Raw genomic sequence first — 18,181 nt, 5'->3', positions numbered from 1 at the left:
GTTTATTGAACGCCGAAACGCGCCAGGGCAGGGTGCGGGGCTGGAGAGGAGGGGTACCGCTCCGGGCGGCGGGGCCGGCCCGAGCCCCGGCGGGGAACGACGGCTCCGGGGGCAGCGAGCGGCGCGGGCGCGGCGGGGCCTAGGAGCCGTTGGGAACCGGATCTTCCTCCATTTCTTCCTCGGCGTCCTCCGAGGGGCCTGCAGGGACAGAGCGTGGCGTTAGTTCTGCTGGCCAGCGGGCCACGCCAGCTTTCTCCCCTCTGGGAGGGGAGCGATAACGTGAATGAAAAAACACCTCGGGGGGAAAAAAAAAAATCTGCATAGCTCTGACAGAGAAAAATCGCCAGTCTGCAGTGAAGGTTTGCCCGTAAATCCATGACCTGGCAGAGATCAGAGACTCCTGTACCCCCACCTCGGGCACTAAGGCTCAGAGCAGAGTCCAGATACACTCTGGAATTAATCTAATTTTTTAAAATAACTGGGATGAACTGTTTGCAGGCAGCCAACCCTGCGAAGCGCTTAGGGACGACGTTTGGCACCTTGTTCTGGAGGGAGTCCAGGTGGAACAGCCCTGAGCTGCGCTCCAGAGGCCAGGCAGATGACATCCCCAGTACAGAGACCTTCCAATGCGATCCCCAGTTATCCAGACTATAAGATTACCCTCTTTTCAAACACTTTTTTTTCAGCTCTCTCACTGTTTGGCCCTTCCAACGTAACTCCCTACTGAGATCACATGAAGCATCAGGAAGCAATGAAGAGAGGTAGATTCTCTTTGGGAAAGAAAAGGAATAAAAGCAGAGAGTGACCTGATTTTCGTTCTCTGCCAGGAATCTGCCCAGCCTGCAGTAAGCCCTTCAGTCGCTCCACTTCAGCCAGGGTCGTGGCATTTGCTATAGCAGTCTAAAAAACAGACAAAAGAACACCGTGAATCTTCACATACAGTATTTCAGTCCGTTTAGAATAAACCTAAAACCAAGATTTTTTTTTTCCCCCCAGTAAAGTGAAGCTAAGCCTCTGGAGAAAGTTCTACAAGATTCTAGTTCTAGAAAGTTTTACAAATGCCAAAGCACAATCTCACCTCACCCCGTATTAAACAAGCTGCTCTATCCCGGGACAGCTCTAAGCTCAAAACAAAGTTTCTTTTCAGTTGTCAAAAACCAGGTATATCATAACAGCTGAAAAATTACACAACAAGCACCTAAACCAGAGTTAGGACACACTGTTCTATTCATCTGAGCAGAGTCAGGGGTTGCCAGGAGGAAGGAAACATTTGTTCAGTTTGGATCCACGACAGTTCTCCTCTGCTTTTGCCCACGTGCGCTGTCCTGACGGATTTACCTTAATGGCCTCCACGTCCCCGGGAGAAGGCCCAGCTTTCTTTTTGTCAATCGGCAGGCCGGCACCTGGATTGAAGCTTCAAAGGAAAAATAAGAGACCCATCACACCCTTCGAAGAGCACGTGCTTCTCTAACCTCCAAACGTAGGTTTGGAAGCTTTTCATTCAATCAAGTGTAGTATCTTATCTTTGTTAACAAACTGATACAGTGAAGAGTTGCCTCCTTCAGAAACACCAGCAACGTGTCCTGGCTGCCCCGCTCCCCCCCACCGTTTCGTCTGCTCGTAAAGAGAGGCAGAGCTTAACTTTATCAATTCAGCGGTTGACAAAAGCTGTTCGATTTGGATGTTGTTGAACACTCAGGGGGTCTGTCGCCATTACAAAAGCAGGGTGGATAAACGCAGAGTAACCGAAATCGAGTTTCCCGTTCTTATGTCTAAGATGGGATTACCGCAGCCTGTAAAAGCCTACACCAGAATGGATGTAATGTTAGCACTCGAAAGAAAAACTTTATCTGCTGCTGCTTTAAGAAAAAAAAAAAGAAAAATCTGTAGTCTGTGAAAATCAATGGAATCAGCTGGAAAGAATTTCCTGAAGTGCTGACCCAGCACCAGAGCGCTGCAATTTCTTTTGCAGCTAAAGAAAGATTTTCTTCATATCTGTTTATTGAGCTATTTAGTTCAGTCACCTACTCGTTCTCTCACAGACCTGAACCCCTTTCCACGCATAAACTGGAGTCCATCTGTTATAGTTTTAAATGCTAAATATGTCATTCAAGGTATTTTTTTTTTTTATTTAACTAGGAATTTGGAAATGCTGCTGCCATACAGGATCCAAATTCTGATTTCCAAACAGGCTGATGAAAGATTAAACAAAACGTGTGACGTGCCACTTAAGAATGAAACTAAACCAGCATGTATTTGTAAAGGCTTAACTAAAGATTTTAATCTGCATTTATCCTTCTAACTACAGCAGATTTTACAGTTTATATTCCCTGGCAAAACAAAAAATGTTAGTTACCAATTATGTAGGAAAATAATAGCCAACATACACAATGGCCACCGCTGCTGTTAAATTTAAAAAAAAAAAAAATTAAGGTTTCCTGCTTGTTGACTTGACGCAATCCACCCTGACCAAATATCTCTTTCAAAAATATTTCTGAGAGGTATTCACCACCATCCAAAAATGGGGATGCTTGGACAAGGCGCTTCTGGCTACCAAAGCGTTTAAGGCCTCCTGCCAGTAGCTGTTATTTCAGTTTACTGCCTACTACCGCACACAAAGAAAGTGGTGTTTCTGAAGGAGAATGCCAGTGTAAATTTGTTTTTTTTTTATCTTACGTTTTTGTTCTCCTGGCAATATCCTTTGCAAGCTGTGCACCCCGTTTGCCCTTGAACATTTTCTCTGCCTCCTGTCGCTCCTACAGCGATACCACACACACAAAGTTAATTTAAGAACATGGCATTTTGCAAAGCTTCTGTCCTTGCAAAGAAAGACGCTTTGGCTCAGCTTCATCAGTGAACATTGGTACGTGGAGACCAGATGTAAGAACAAGCACATAAACATTGCCCCAACGCTCAGACTCAAGGCAGATCAACCTAATGCTCGTAAAAGTAAAAACTCTTTCACACACTTGTCTTCACTGAAAGCAAGAGGGCTCTGATGCGATAGCTCATTTCTTTCTCTAGAGGTCTTTCTGCCAACACCACCGGATGGCCAGAAAGAAATCACACGAAACAAACAACAGGAGTAAAATGTAATTAAACATCATTAAACAGACTACACCCTTAACAGAATGAAACCATGAAATAAATCAAAGAGCGTGTTTTAGAGCCACTTATGATCTATAGCTTTCATAAAATTTACAACTATGGCCAAAAGTTCGCTGTTACCACTGAATTTTCAAGAATGTAACAAGAAACAAAGGTATTATTATTAACCTTGCGCGGAATCGGAAGCAAGCAGACTTACTTTGAGTTTCACTTTCTGAAAATCCAGCACTCTGACCTGGGGGACTTTGTGGATTACGTATAATCTGTAATGCTTCTTATTTGTTACAGGGTTCCTTAAAACGCTACAAAGTAAATAAAGATTATAAAGAGGTTGTTAATAGAAAATATTTTAGAATAAACTTATAATGAAATACATTCATATACTTAAAATGCAGTCATGTACCTTCTGCTGTAACAGACAACAAACAACATCACGAGATAAACCTAGTTACAGTGTTCTTCGATATTATCAAAACTACAGTAAAAACTTGCACTTTATTTTATCAATTAAGTAGACTTTATTGAAGAAGAATATAAAGAACCACCTCAAAATATTAAAAACTCCCAAATAATGAAACCATCACATTTCCTACCTGGACACTGATCAACTGGAAAAAAGCAAAGCAATTTTCCTGTGATGTTTTGTGCCTCGCACCAAATGTAACCTTACTGAATCGCCACGGTTTAGATGTATTTTAAAGTATTTTGTAACAAGAGTTTAAATCTTCAGGTTTTAGGTTTTTAAAGGTTAAGGTTACGCCAATGCTTGCAATATTGGTTTGCAGATGTTACATGTCGTCGGTCCCAGTCTGTCAGTAACGTAAAGCCTCACCCATTAAACACCAGGCATTGCTGAAGCGTAGTGGAAACACTGTTTATGGATTCCATTTTGAATCGTAAACCATCTGCCACAGCTCAAAAAAGAGCAGAGCATTCCAGACCACGGCAAAGAGCCAGGCCAGCAGCAGAGTCCGAAGAGCAGAGAAGGAGCAGCTTTTCAGCTCAAGATTACGTACCTCAGGTAAGTCAGCGATTTAATAGTTGATAAGGGATCCAGTTCGCCCTGCGTAATGGGAACACAGTAAGAAATGGTGAGTCCATTTGGTGAGAATCAAACATTTGAAAACAAAGTTCCTGAACTCCTATCTACTTTAGAGACCAATTAGAATTACCACAATTAGTTTAACAGGGAACCCACTACGACTTTGCGACTGCTGTTCCACTGCACGTTGCAAATTACGCTCATTACAATACCTACACCACTAATTACTACCAAAACCATATGATATCACTCTAAAGAAAAAAGAATAAAGGCTAATTAGAAAGATGAGCAGTACCAACTATTACCAAAAGCATCGACACCACCCTGAGGAAAATGGTTAAATAGAAAGATGACAAACACAAATTGAAGCTTCGTTAGATTTACCCGACGTCGACAGCTTACCAGTTCAGCAATGTTGTTGTTGGTAAGAACGAGCTCCGTCAGGCTGGGCAGAGCCTGTTCGAGGTTTTCACCGATCCGACTGAAGAACAAAACCCAAAGGTTTAAATGAGGCCAGAAATTTGCAGTGGTGGAAAGACACACAGAGATACAGCAACAGAGAGGATCTCCTTGTAAAAAACCCAGTCTGACACTGGCAGAAGCTTGGGTTAGCATCCCCTACAATTCTTTTTGTAATAAAGCTGGCAATAAATACCAGCCATCACTGCAAGGGCGTTATACACAATCCTATATTTACATTCAGTCACGTGCAGGTAGCCCCCTTTTCTTGTCTTTACGGGAATGATTACTGAAATCCAGAGTTCTGGCCATACTCCAAACTCTGCGTCTCATGGTCCTGTCCGAAAAGCAAAGACTGACCTGGGACAGACCATAAAACAAACACTTCTGCATCTACCCAGCACTGAAAGACGCACGCACACTTCTCTCCCAAGAGCGTTTTTCTCTGCCCCAGGGTCCCAGCTGGCTGAAATACAACCGCTTACCAAATCCTATTGTTATTCATCAGAAGAGTTTTCAGCCTTCTCAGGAGAGGGAACCCATCCAGTTTCCGGATCTCATTGTCAGAGAAATCAATTGCATCAAACTGGTCCAGCGTGGCACCCAAGTTCTCAATAACAGGGATTTTATAGCCTGGGGAGAGAGTGCAAGACAGGAATTGGATGCTGCCCCAAGAGAGTGGAACAAAGCGAGGGACGGAGCGCGTGGGGGGCACATCTGGGTGGACTGACGGTGCAGATAGTCTCAGCCAAAACACCTCCAGAACACTCTCCTCCGCACCACACGCAGACTAAACTCTCCTCAAAGCCGACAGCCCCCGCAGCCTTTTCAAAGCATGCCTCCTCCCGCCTTTAGCAGGCCTCCCAACTCCCTCCTCGTATGTGTTCCTTCACCCCAAACCCACCTTTCTGGCACATCCCTCGTGTCCCAGCCCCGCCACTGCAGGTTCCTCCCATGCTTCCCCCCAAGTTTCCCTTCCATTCCACTCCCTCGCCCCCTCCCTCCAAATTCTCCTGCCACTGGAGCCTCTTTACCCTCCCAAGCCCCCCGGCCATAGCAAGCCCCTCCAGCAACCTGCTCCTTAGGCTTCCCCCGTGCTGCTGTAGCCCCTCCTCTCGTTGAAGCCCCCAGGCCCCTTCCCGGCCCCCTCCCGGCCCCCGCAGGCCTCACCCTCCCGCCCCGCAGGCTCCTGCCCAGTACAGGCCGCACCGCGGCTGTAAGCTACCCCCGCCTCGGCACAACTGCCCCCCGCCCGGCCCCGCCGAGCCCGCGCACCGCGCAGGTCGAGCTCTCGGTCGCGGACGGCGTTGGTGTACTGCGCCGCCTGCTCGATCAGCTCCGCCGTCAGCTTCACCATCCCGCCGGTCCCGCCGCGCCGCGCCGCTCCGCTCCGCTCCCTGCCGCCACCAGGCCGCACCGCGCCAGGCACACCCCGCCGAGCGCCGAGCGGCGCCAGGACGACCAGCCGAGCGCCGAGGCAGCGAAGGGCCGGCACCGCCCGCCCCTCTTCCTCCCCGCGCTGACAGGAGCGGGGCGGCGGCCTCCCCCCTGCCCCAGCCCGGGCAGCCTCCGCTCCCCAGCCTCTCCCGGGGCTCCGGCGGCAGCCCAGGGCCGGGCAGGCCCGGGTCGTGCCCGCTCAGAGGGTCCCGAGGCCGCTGCGCCCTGACGGGGAATAGGGGGGAGTCCCGTAGCCCCCAGCCAGGCGCTTCTCCCCCGCCCTAGGTCCCCTCCTCAATCTCACCCCATTTAAAGGTCTTTCCACATAAATTTTCCGTGCGGTTGAAGCCTCCCGGCTGCAGGGAGGCCGTGCGCCCCGGGCAGCAGCTCTGCTCCAGCAGCCGCAGCCGGTCAGCAGAGGGACCCGGCGTCCCGCAAACCCCCCGGCCCCAGCGACCCCGGGGGTCCCGGCAGCCCAGTCCCCCCCGGAGCGGAGAGGTCTGACTGCGGCAACCGGACCGGGTTGCTCAGAGCCCCGTCCAACCTGGCCTGGAATGTTTCCAGGGACGGGGCATCCACCGCCTCTCTGGGCAACCTGTGCCAGCGCTCCACCACCCTCAGCGTAAAAAATGTCCCCCTTGCGAGATGTCACCAGAGGGTCCCTCTCAGCTTCTGGTGTTGCCCAGCACAGACTAAACCTGCAGAAATGGAGGCCGCGCGGGCTGGGGACCCGCTTCACGCAGGTGGCTGGCAGCGAGCGAGCTGCTTGCCTTTGGGCAGAGCTGGCTGCCACGCGCCGAGCCGGTGGGATTCTGCTTGTTCAAACGCACGCTGCTCCCTTCCTGCTGCGCAGCAGTCGCGGCTCTTGGTGCCCTCTCTCCGCCATCCAAGCAGCAGCCCAGCCTTTGCTCCTGGATGTAGGTTGCCCAAAAATACCTTCCCCCTGCAGCGTTTCAGACAGTTGCTCCGCCACTTCCACCTGCGCTCCCGGTCTCCGAGAAGCTGTTCTGCGCCACGTGCTGCAGCGTGATGTTCACCTTTTGCCTGGGAGATAAAATGTGCTTTTGTGTACCACTAAATCCCCTCTTCCCCGCTTTAGGAATCTGGAGAACAGCAAGGAAGAGCTGGGAGTAGCACCGGGGGAGCCGAGATGGCTCGGCCTGCCGTGTCTGGCCGGGCGACTTCACTTCGACGTAAAGCGGGTCACTGGGTCCGAGGCTGGTGCGCTGCCCGGCGTCGGCGTGGGGCTGCTGCGGCCGAGGCGCTCGGCCCGGCCGGCGGGGCTCGGCTGGCGGCAGCGGGGCTTTGCGGGCGGGTGAACCGCAGTGCGGATGACGTGGGGGTGGCATGCGAAGGGAAGCGGTTGACCACCACCAGGCCCCAAATCCTGCTGAATGTCACCAAGCCATCCCCAGCCCTCAAGGCCCCACGAGTAAGGTAAGGCAGAATGCTTTCTGGATCTACTGCTATCGAGAGAAGGATTTTTTCATGAGCCGTGACATTTCTGTGAACCCAGAAGATGTGATAACAGGTTAAAAGCTGCAGCCACACTTGGCACCGCGCAGTGATGGCTCATACTTTTCTTTTGGGAGCATCTAGCAGCGTCACCCTGAGAGCGACGCCTGGCTCGTTCCCCAGGATTACGGCAGCAGAGCTGGCTCTGTCCTGGCTGGCGATCCCTGCGGAGGTGTCAGCTGGGGTCGGCCGGCTCCTGTGCTCCCTGCTTTAAAAACCACCAAAGCTGCATATGAAAGCACGTTGTCAGGTTCTTATAACATCTGCACTTGTTTAAAAGCAGCTAGGAAAGAGAGCGAGCTGTCACAAGCCGAGAGGAAGAACTAGCAGTACTGTTGTACGTGACTCAGGAATTACACGGTGGTAAAGACAACAGAGCCTTTAGCCGTTTCAGGCAGCTGTTAAAAGGAGACCCTGTTCAGCCTCCTGGAAAGCAGGTCCTCCCTCTGAGAAGGCCAAACAAAACGTGGAGCTTTCTCCCTTAGCACAATACAGCTGTATGCCTCAGCTCCACAGCCGTAACAGAATTGTGATTGAGAGCAGGCAGATTCTTGGTCTTGAATACTGTACACAGAGCTCTTAAAAGCCCTTTCTTTGTAATGGAAAGTCAAAGCAATGATTTTTAAGATGTGTGTTCCCCACCTGCCAACTCTGAAATGGCAGATGGCCGTGGATGCAACCTCACAGCCAAACAGCAAACCAGGAGTCAGGCTGCGCTGAGAAGATTTTCCAGAAAACAGCTATCATAGATTTGGCTTTGGTGCCAAGAGATAATAGAGAAACGAGCTTTAATAAATTGCCTAAATATGCATTTATCTTGAAGACACAGCCACATTGATCCTCTGAGCATACCAGCGTCAGAGAGACTTTAATAGCTCCAAGCAAGCATTGCGATAGCTTGGATAAATAATCTGAATTTTATTACTTTACAAGAACGATTTCTGAGGGAGTTAGTGCCCTGGGAAACACTGGAAGCTGGTGTTGTTGCATGAACTCGATGTGTAGAATTTGTTTCTTTTTCCCTGGCAGGCTGGAGGGCAGCAGAAAGCAGGATAAAGCTGGGACGGCTGGGGATTGCTCATCTTAAATTGTATCGCTTTACCCAGTGCATATTTTAGGTTATGCCAAGGATATAAGGGTAAACATCTTACTTTTTTTTTAGCATTTCAGTACATCTAAATATACCAGTGAGCAGTATTTAGAGGCAGGGTGCTGAGCCAGGGAACTGAAAGGCAGAGCTGACGCAGTTCGCCTGATTCACAGCTCCCGGTTTCTGACTGTGTGACACAGCAACAGAAATGAAAGTTTCTTATTTTACAGCCAAAGGGAGCAGAAGCCAGGAGCGTTTCACCCCAGTTCTGACCTCTGGTTTGGCCCGAGACCGAAAGGGGAATCCTGGAGCGACGGAAGGAATCACTATATGTGATAAATAATCCGATTGATTCACATTTATCATCTGATAAATGTGAAGACCTGTGCCCACAGCAGCACAGCTCTGAGAAAGCATTTTCCCTCATGGGAAGTCTCCGATCTTTTCTTTTTTTTTTCCACACTTAAAAGGCTCAGTTCCAGATATCCAGCCACTACCCTGGGCACCTGGCCCATGGTTAAACATTGCAAAACCCACACGACGCACAAAAGGCTCCCCTCCGCTCCGCGACACAGCAGCGGCTCCTCTCCTTCCCCAGGCAGCCAAAGGAGGAGGGTGGCCCTGCGGTTCCAGGGGGCTGGATCCTGGGGGCTGCAGGATGCTCTGTGTATGGGTGGGAAAGGGGAGTGAGCCCCCCTGCCAGCTCATCCAGCCACAGACGCATCCCTACATGCCGCACTCCCCCCACAACCGGAGAATACGCCCAGCCATGCCCGAGCGCAGCCCCAAACCCCAGCCAGACAGCCCTGGGTGCACCAGAGATGCCAGCTCAGCCTGGCACGGGGCAGGTATTTGGGATACGAGTTTCCTCTGAAGGTGCAAGACCTTTCTGAGAACAAAAGTGAGGTTCTTGCAGATGCAGCTTGTCTGTTCCTGAGCTGTTTCTCCCACAGGTGCTCTGGGCTGATCAGAAGCTCCAGCCAAGACGGCAAAATAAAGACGCACGGTGCATCGCTGCCTCTGGTTGGGATGGCGGCTGCATGAATTTGGAAAAAGCACAGATTCATTTGTCAGGGGAGATCAATGGTTTATTAACTTAAAGGTCAGTTCATCAAAGCTCTGTCTTTTCCTTGGGTTTGGTCCAGGGGGGTGAGGACGGGTGACGGTGTGGCTCTCCCCTCTTCACCTGGCTGAGGTAAGCTCCGGCGGGCAAGCCCAGGCAGGGCGCGTGTCATTGCAACCAAAACCAAGCAGGGATTATCCCAGCTCCGAGAGGAACTGGTGACAATTTGTACTGTGAATTTCACTGGCAAAAGGTTTGACTCGTTAAAACTATGAAAATCAGAACATGCAGCGTAGGAAAGGGTATTTACATACGTCTGGTGCAAAGAGCGGCTCTGCAAGGTCAGAGAGGAGAAAAGGCGAAGGATGTAAGACACAAAAAGATTCCCCACTCCCATATAAAAAATAGTCCACAGAGAAAAAAACAAGGATTGTATAAGTTATTTTTTAAAAATCTGTAAAACAACATAGCCAAGGATATTTTAAACACAATTATATAAACACCACATGACTTACTATTGAGAGAGAGCATGAAAAGGGTTATTTCGGGGAAGGGTTTTGTAGAATTGAGAGTTTCCTGGCCGGATCCCTGGAATGTCTCTTTTGGAAACAGATGCCCAAGAAAAATCACTGCCGTGAAGAGGAGGATTTTGTGAGAGAGAGGGGTATACCCAGCGAAACAGGGGAAGGATGGGAACGCAAAATGCCAGAAAAGATGATTTGGGACACCGTCTTGTTTAGAGGAAGGATCTAGCTCATTCCAGAACTGAATTAATCAGCAGCTTAGTAGCAGTTCCAGGAAAAATATACATTTTGTGGTAAGGCTGTGACCCCACAGCCTGGTCCGTGTGGACGAACCCCCCGAAGTCCCTAAGACTCCCTGCAGGTACCTCAGGGCAGAGTCCTGCCGGGCTCGCCGGCCCGCACGGCCACGGGGGTCAGCTCTCGCTTTGGTCCTCAAATGCCCAGTTATCGCCACGGCCAGAGAGAAACCGCCACCGACCAAATCCGAACAGGAGTGCCGGAGCAGGCCGTAGGGCACCGCTCCGGGAACCACCTAATTCATCGTTTTACCTATGTACAGAGCACAGCGCCGGCCCTTTGCAATGCAGGTTTATGTCAGCCGTCGCCTAGCAGAAAAGGGTACCAAAAACCGAGCCACAAACAGCTCTTTCTTCGCAGACGGGTGAAGTCTTGCATCCTTTGCAGCGAGGGCTCCCACCAGCTGCTCGGAGCGGGCGGATCAGTAGGATTTCTGCGAAGAACCGAGCTTGGGTACACGGATCATGCATCGGTCCCTGCTCACGAGGAGTGTTTGAGAGTATTAATATCACCGCTTGTCCGCTGCCTTTCAGGACTTGATCATTCAGGGTACGATCCAATCTCTGCTTAACAGATTGCTATAGAAAGGCGCTGACAGTGATATTAAAGCTATCAAACTTACGAGCGAATGCTTGACAGCACCATGTAAACTCTCCCAAAGCTGAAAAAATAAACTTTTGTCCTAAAGATTTGGCAAAACTGGGCTGGCAGTTGGTGGAAGTCCTGGATGGATGCAGCCGCTGAACTTTACCCGGCCATAAGACACGTCTGACAGCAGAACTGCACAAACAGCTTCTTTTCACAGAGCTTGTTTGATTTCACCATCTCACAGAAGGTCTTGTCAGCTGGGAGGCCGAGGCGAGGAACAAGAGAAAATGAGAGCAGATTAACATTTTAAATAAACAAACACTGCACGTAACAGGCGGCGCAATTCGTTCCAGTGCTGGAGGAGAGAGAATTGAAAAGGAGTCGCTATTTACGGGCGTCTTTCACATGGTTTTAACGAAGCTTTGCAGTGAGTGGGAGAATTAGTCCCGAGACTAAGCTACCACAAAATACAAACACTTGGATGCATTTGAGCAGCAGGCAGATATCCAGCAGCTCTGCCAGGTAAGCCGCCTGCCCACCGCAGCTGGAGCCCCACTCGCTGCAGCCGTGCCCCGGCAAGCCCAGGAGCTGCAGCGCTTTCGGCTTTCTGCTCTGGAGGGAATCCCCCAAAACCCTAATTTTTACTGCCGGGGAAGCACCACAGTGCCAGCGGTTCTGCCACAACCACTTACCATTGGTGCAGGTTTCATTGGTTACGCAGGAGCCGCCGAGGAGGCTGAAACCTTCTTTACACCTGAGGCAGTTTCCACTGGAGCCCTCGCAGGCCGAGCAGTGGTCATCGCACCTGGGGACAGAGACCCCTGCCGCGGTCTGAACCGACACCGACACCCCAACCCCGGCCATCCCAATTGGGTCGTTGGCCACATAACGCATCTGCCAGCACTGCGGCATCCAGGCTGAACCAGAGGATGTGGAAAATACTGAATCTGAAGCTTGAAAAGTTATCCAAGCCCTGGGGAAGATGAGCTTGGTGGTGCCAGCTTGATGCCCCGTGATGGCTAGCGACATCCCAAAAGCACTTGCCTGTTGGGAAGGCTCAGCGGGACACACACCTCTCTCCGCAGCAATCCCAGTTAGAAAAAGGGCTGTGAGGGGAATCTGTGCTGCTCCCAGCCATTTGCTCAAGGAAAAGAGCCCATCGCTGTGCCTCCCGTCTGGGGACGGCAGCTTGGAGACCGTACCCGAAATCCCCGGAAAGGGATGCTGGCCCCCCTCTTCCTCTCCCCGCTGAATAGCCAGCGTGGGTGAGTGAAACCCCGGGCAGGCAGGCACCGTGCCGCGTGTTCCCGAGTCACCTTTAATCCTTCCCTTTCATGTTCGCTGTAATGAGGCTGACTCCACTCCCACTCCCCACTTAAAGCACAGAGCGCCGGCGAGTGGGAGCAAATTGCTGCCTCCCGGCGTCTCCCAGTTTCCCCGCACGCAGCCCCGGTGCTGGGCCAAGGAGCAGGCGAACGTTCCTTCAACACAGCCGCGGAGCAGGTTTGATTGAAAGCTGGAATATTTGCCTAAACATCATCATTCCTCGTTCCTCCCACACCTCCTCCAACGAGCCCGGGGCCAGGGCTGAGCCCCTTCCACCGTAGCCCTAAGACATCTTGGCCGGCTGGCTCCGGCGGGGAGCTCTTAAATCTATAGGGCAGGGCCGTGTGGGGTGCAGCCCCACGGCTGCGCTGGCTCCCTCATCCCTATTTTAATATCCCTAGTGAACAGCTCCAGCTGCGAGCTGTTTTCAGCATTATCATTTATTTTGTTTTTTTATCACCGCTGCCAGCGCTCCCCATCGGTCCCGGCTTTGCTCCGCTCACGATCCGGGTGGTACCGTACCTCTTGCAGACTTTGTTGGGCAGCCCGTGGCTGTCAGCGGGGTAGAAGCCCTCGCGGCAGGCGGGGACGCAGCGCCAGTGGGGTGCGGGGGCCTCGGGGGTGCAGGGGGCACAATCCTCCTCTCCCGGCCCTGTGGAGACAGGGGAGAGGACAGATGATGTGGGCGGTTTTGGAGGCAGACATCCTGCGTGGCTCCTTGACTCCCACCCCAAAAACTCAGCTCTCATCCCAAAAAACCCAGCTTCCACCCCAAAAAACCCAGCCAGGACCCAAAGACTTGCCCCTTGGCAGAGCCAAGAGCCAGTCACAGGGGCTCGGTGGGGGACAGCACACCAAAACCCCCGCTGGGGCACCAGCCACCGCTCCCAAGTGTGCACCGGTTTGGCTTTCCCACTCTGCACAAAGTTAAATGTGGAAAAAGAGATGCTAAATTGGGCTGCGGAGGAGCTGGAGGAGGGAAAGGCTGGGGAGAGGAGCTGGGAAAGAAGAGGACCCCGCTCTGATGCCAGAATGTTGCGGATGGATGGCAAACTGCGGTGATGAAGGTGGTGTTATTAGAGACCTTCCACGCGCCGAGCTTGAGAAATGGTTATGCAGGAAAAGGAGACGAGAAAAGGCTTGAAAAATAATTGTGGTAAAGTACATTTACACTGACTGGAATAAGAATTAGAAGGGAAATAATTTTCTTAAAGGATTAAGAGCCTGTTCCCTTCCACGCTTGCCAACAAGATCAATAAATATTTTGGATTTAGCCTTAGGAAATTGCCCATGTATGATAGATGAGATTCACGCCACTGAACACGAATTGTCTGGAGATCATATTATCATCAGATCTATGATGATTTTGCGGGCAGACGCAAGCATTAACAATGGAAAATAATCAGACTCTCCAGAAGCGAAAAAGGCAGGATTTAAAGGGAACGCCGAGCAACTCCGGGCAGCGGGGGGAAGCCGGCAGCGGCCAGCCCGGCCCTGCGGGGCGGCCAGGATAACGCTCCTCGGCTGCCTGACATTTTTATAAGTTGCAAAGCCATCTTCCATCACTCCGAGAGGGCTTTATGGCCTCCCCCGCAACCTTATTAAACCAGAGCACCTGGCTTCAGAGGAATGGGGAAATAAAGAATGGCTCTAATAAAAATGTAAAAACTCCCCCAAAACCTTTCTGATATGAATATATTCCCAGCACCTCGCGGGATGTGCTGGAGAGCTGGGATGGGTTTCCTGCCGGCACACTCTGCCCAGGCTCGGGGTGGGCACCAGTTCTTGACGCACGAGGGTTTCGGGGTTTTGCACGGGGATGCTGTGGGGGGAAGGACGTACCTGTGCTGGCGGGGCAGGTCTCGCATTGCTGGGGCTCCCGGCTGAGGTACATGGTGGGCTGGCACTCCGGCACGCAGCTTTCTCCTGCCAGGCTGCCGGGAAAGCAGAGAGGACGTTTGCACCCGAAGTTACAGGTTTTGGGGACTCGACACAGCCCGGCCCCATCTCCGCATCCCCCTGTGCCCTGCAGCTGCCTCAGCCCGTGGCGCAGGAGGCGTCAGAAAGCCAGCCAGTGCTTCAGGAGAAATTAAAGTCCTGCCTGGGCCAAGGGGATGGCGGCAAGTTCCTTAATTAAGTGTCCAGGAAGGAAAAAAAAAATATTTTTTCCTGTGGGCAGCCAGCCCGGCTCGCCCGAAGACTTTTTGCACCGTGAGGCTCCCTGGAATAAAAGGAAATTGGTTCAGCGCCACGGCTGGGCCGGTGCTGCTTTACTGCGGCAGGGATGATTTGGAGTCCCGGCTTAAAAGAATATTGGACAATAAATGCAAGCGCCATGTGGATTACGTCTGACAAGTGCCTCCACTTTTGCTTTTCTGAGGGAGTAGATAATCTTTTGGCAGTGGCAATTTCCTTGTCTGAGAGAGCCCTGCTGCTACACGCCGGCCCTGGCCGGCTTACAGCCCCTGAGCGAAGCGAAGCTCTATGGGATCATCCTTCCATGGGAGCTTGGGGATGGAAAAGAGCTTGTCCGCAGCGCCGACGTCGCTCGCCAGCATGGCCGGGCTCTGCATCCTGCAGCAGCCGCAGGGCCAGCAGCAAGGGCACCTGGCGCTCCTCGCACCCACGCTGCTGGGAAACCGCTTCCCCATCCTACAGCAGGCCCACTCCGTAGGTACATCGGAGAAAATTTTCCCGGGTGGATGGAACTGAGGGAAGGGTTTCTGCATTTTCTGCCCACCTGGAGCAGCTCAGCCTGGTACCGGCTCTGCCAGCTGAGCAAAACCAAGCGCCCCGTTTGGCTGGGACGGCTCTGACGGAACCGCCTGAGATTCGGGAGGAAAGGAGCGCTTTGCAATGTGCAGTGGAAACGTTTTCATGGCTTTTTCCCCCCAGCATTTTACGTGCTGTGACACCGGGAGCTGCTCTGGTTGCAGGTCACCAAATGTGGACGAGCACAGCACTTACCCACCACCCTGGCAAGCACCGGAGAAAAGGAAATTAAAATTAAATCACGCTTTTCAGCTAAGAGAGGGACATGACGCACCACCTTTACATTTCCAGGCTTCCAGTGCTCTGTGCCACAGCTGTGGTACCACGGAAGCAGGATTTCAGGTCTTTAACCAATTCACTCTCTGATCTCCCGTCGGTTTTCCCAAATTTAAACCACAGGTGCCAACCCTGCAGGTACAAACTCCTTCCATGCTGGTGCTTTACCTGAATCCATCTTTGCATGCCGTACATTTGTCTGCTTCGCCGACGCATTTTTTACAGCTGTGGTGGCATTTCAGACAGCGTTTCTGACCTTTCAAAAAAACAAAGTGAGGCAGGGACAATAAAATCCGGACGGTGATTTGCAAGTGGCAGTCGGAGATTTGCAAGTGCAGCAGAGCCCTGCTGCACCCCAGCACCAGTTCCCCAGGGAGGGGAGGCACGTCCCCCACCCCAACGGGCTCCTGCTATTGCAGATGACCTTATCTCTCACCGCTTGCTAAGAAGAAATAAGCTTCGCAAGCAGCTAGGATCATTAATTATAGTCTTCTAATTAAGGGCTGAGTTGAGCGCCTCTGCTTTGCACCACCCTCTGCGCACCCACAGGTTTTCCTCCTCCTCCCCTCACTGTGCAGAGTGGGGCCGGGTGGGGATTTCAAAGCCAATCCTCAAAAATCAAGGTGTTTTCTCCACCTAGAGCACTTAAAATAGAAGCAAGCCCTGCGTATCCTGATGCTACAACGTGCGAGCAATAAGCATCCTTACGTTCCTCGGCGTAAAACCCGGGCGGACACAGCACCACGCAGGTGCTCATCTCCTGGTGATGGTAGAGGCTCCGCTTGCAGGCCGTGCACTGGGTCGCTCCCCTCCCGACGCAGCGTTCACAGCCCTTGTAGCACCGGCGGCATCTCCGGGCGCCTTTGTCGCCAAAAAACCCCACGGGGCATGAGCTCACGCACATCCTGGGGAGGAACCGAGAGCGTCCAGGGCTTCGGTGCCAGCATCTGGCCGCCTCCCCGCAGCCTGGCACCTGCCTCCGTCCCCATTTGGGGGGATCCTCCAGCCTTGGTGGCTATTTGGGCTCATTTCCTCCTTATTCTTAAGATTTAGGGTGTCTTGAGTGTCATGGCTCTGTAATAAAGAGCCAGGGACTCTTGGCCAGCCACCCCGACTATAGGCAAGCCATCCCTGTGCCAGCCTAAGAGACTGAGGAGAGGAAACCCAAATTCTGGAAGTGATTTGCCACCATGCCACTTAAGCATGATCCCAGCTGGTGAAGTCAATGCTTCTTCCCCACCACGATTACATGGTCAAAGTCCTCCAGGGCTCTCCAGCTCCGTGTCCCCTGTGCCATAGTACCCTAGTCCAGGACAGGGTTCTCCACGCCTCCTTCTCCCTCCATTTTCTCTTCCTCCGTGCAAACACCCACACGGTGGTGCGAGCCCTGGGGAATGGTGCTGCCGCTGCCCAGGGACCCCACAGAGCCATCCCACCACCCCTCACCTGCCGGTTTTCACGCTGCCCAGGCTGTAGTGGATGCAGTTCAAGCACTGGTCGGCGCTGGGGCCGTCGCAGCCCTGGTCACCGCACTCGGGGTGGCACGGACCTGGGGAGAGAGATCAGCTCAGGGTGGGGAGGGACTGAGCATCCCCAAATCCCGCTGCCAGGGTGCTCCGAGTGCACCCTCCCTGGACCTCATACCTTATCTTATATTTGTTCTCTTACAGATCTTATATATCTTATCCTATCTATCCTGTGGTGCTGCATGGCTCTGGGCGCTCGCCTCTCCTCCATCTCATCCTCCCCAGCACGAATCCCACCCAGCCGCCCTCCCTGGCACAGGAGCAGCTTTGAACGAGGAGCCGGACCCGCTCCTCAGGGACCAGCAGGGACGCCCGCCCGTGCCCGCACCGGGGAGGAAGGTGGGCAGAGGAGCTTTTTTTACTCCTCAGACGGCTGCACCACCAATTTTGTGGCGGGAGCGCCGGGACGGGGCGTTTCGCTACCTTCTAATTTCGCCATCCTGCTGCCCCGTGCCGGCCACAGGCACCACTCCTCCCAGGCTGCCTTGGCCCCGGGCAGGATCAGGCCTCGTGGCTCCCCTAGTTTCTCCAGGTTTGCATTTTCCTGGGTATTTCTGGGGACGACAACACGGTGGCTCGACCAGCACTTACCTGCGTACTCCTCCTCTTCCTCCGCCACCTCCACCTGGCTCTGCAGGAAGGCGGATCTCGATGGCTCCATCTCCGACGCCGGCACCTCCAGCGTCCTCCCGCGGGACTGGGGGCTGCCCAGTGCGGTGTAGGGGTGCTCGGCCGTCCCGTAGAAGAGCAGGCTCCACTCCTTCAGCTTTCCTGTGGGGTGACCAAAACATCACCCATCCTACTCTCCCTCAGGGGACCCCACAGTGCAACCCCGGCTTTGGGGGAAGGAGGAGGAGGATGGACCGGGCCATCAGGGCTTCACCACTCGCACGGCAATGCAGAAGTAAAGAACGAACACCCAGAAATGTTCATGAGCCCCTGAGCTCCCAGCCCGCACGAATGCGGCCATTTAAGGCTCCCATGAGGGATTTTTTACGCTATAATTAGTCTGACGAACCGCATTATCGCCATACCCTTCACACAATGGGGTCCTCCCTGACCCATGCTGCTTTGTGAAGGGGGTCCAAAAAAACTCTCCTGCTTCTTTTCAACACTGGTTTTCTTTCAATTCCCCATCAACGCGAGTCTCTTCACGCC

General features: G+C 52.6%; 2 protein-coding genes across 3 annotated transcripts in view; both read right to left on the bottom strand.

Moving 5' to 3' along the window:
- Positions 1 to 63: 63 nt before the first annotated feature.
- SNRPA1 (small nuclear ribonucleoprotein polypeptide A') lies at positions 64 to 6,030 on the bottom strand. 2 transcript variants are annotated; one of them, XM_086757618.1, is made up of 9 exons: positions 5,885 to 6,030; positions 5,095 to 5,242; positions 4,553 to 4,742; positions 4,125 to 4,171; positions 3,308 to 3,410; positions 2,677 to 2,756; positions 1,339 to 1,414; positions 807 to 900; positions 64 to 198 (listed from the first exon to the last, which is right to left on the bottom strand). In XM_086757618.1, exons 1-9 carry the CDS (start codon positions 5,964 to 5,966, stop codon positions 140 to 142), a joined length of 879 nt encoding a protein of 292 aa, XP_086613744.1. In that variant the 5' UTR covers positions 5,967 to 6,030; the 3' UTR covers positions 64 to 139. The 2 variants fall into 2 exon arrangements, with proteins under 2 accessions (XP_086613744.1, XP_086613745.1); XM_086757619.1 differs by having other exon boundaries at positions 4,553 to 4,631.
- A 3,687-nt stretch (positions 6,031 to 9,717) lies between these two features.
- Positions 9,718 to 18,181, bottom strand: part of PCSK6 (proprotein convertase subtilisin/kexin type 6) — a 34,238-nt gene continuing 25,774 nt past the window's right edge. The window contains exons 14-21 of the mRNA XM_086756968.1: positions 17,615 to 17,794; positions 16,944 to 17,046; positions 16,206 to 16,402; positions 15,666 to 15,753; positions 14,292 to 14,383; positions 12,972 to 13,101; positions 11,816 to 11,928; positions 9,718 to 11,380 (exon numbers count right to left, since the gene is read on the bottom strand). Coding sequence (XP_086613094.1) covers positions 11,283 to 11,380; positions 11,816 to 11,928; positions 12,972 to 13,101; positions 14,292 to 14,383; positions 15,666 to 15,753; positions 16,206 to 16,402; positions 16,944 to 17,046; positions 17,615 to 17,794 — 1,001 coding nt within the window. The 3' untranslated portion in view covers positions 9,718 to 11,282. The remainder of the gene's footprint in view (positions 11,381 to 11,815; positions 11,929 to 12,971; positions 13,102 to 14,291; positions 14,384 to 15,665; positions 15,754 to 16,205; positions 16,403 to 16,943; positions 17,047 to 17,614; positions 17,795 to 18,181) is intronic.

The sequence above is a fragment of the Chlamydotis macqueenii genome, chromosome 12 (genome assembly GCF_036417535.1).
Source record: "Chlamydotis macqueenii isolate bChlMac1 chromosome 12, bChlMac1.mat, whole genome shotgun sequence".
In the NCBI taxonomy this organism is placed as follows: Eukaryota; Metazoa; Chordata; class Aves; order Otidiformes; family Otididae; genus Chlamydotis; species Chlamydotis macqueenii.
This window is presented reverse-complemented; position numbering and strand designations above follow the sequence as displayed.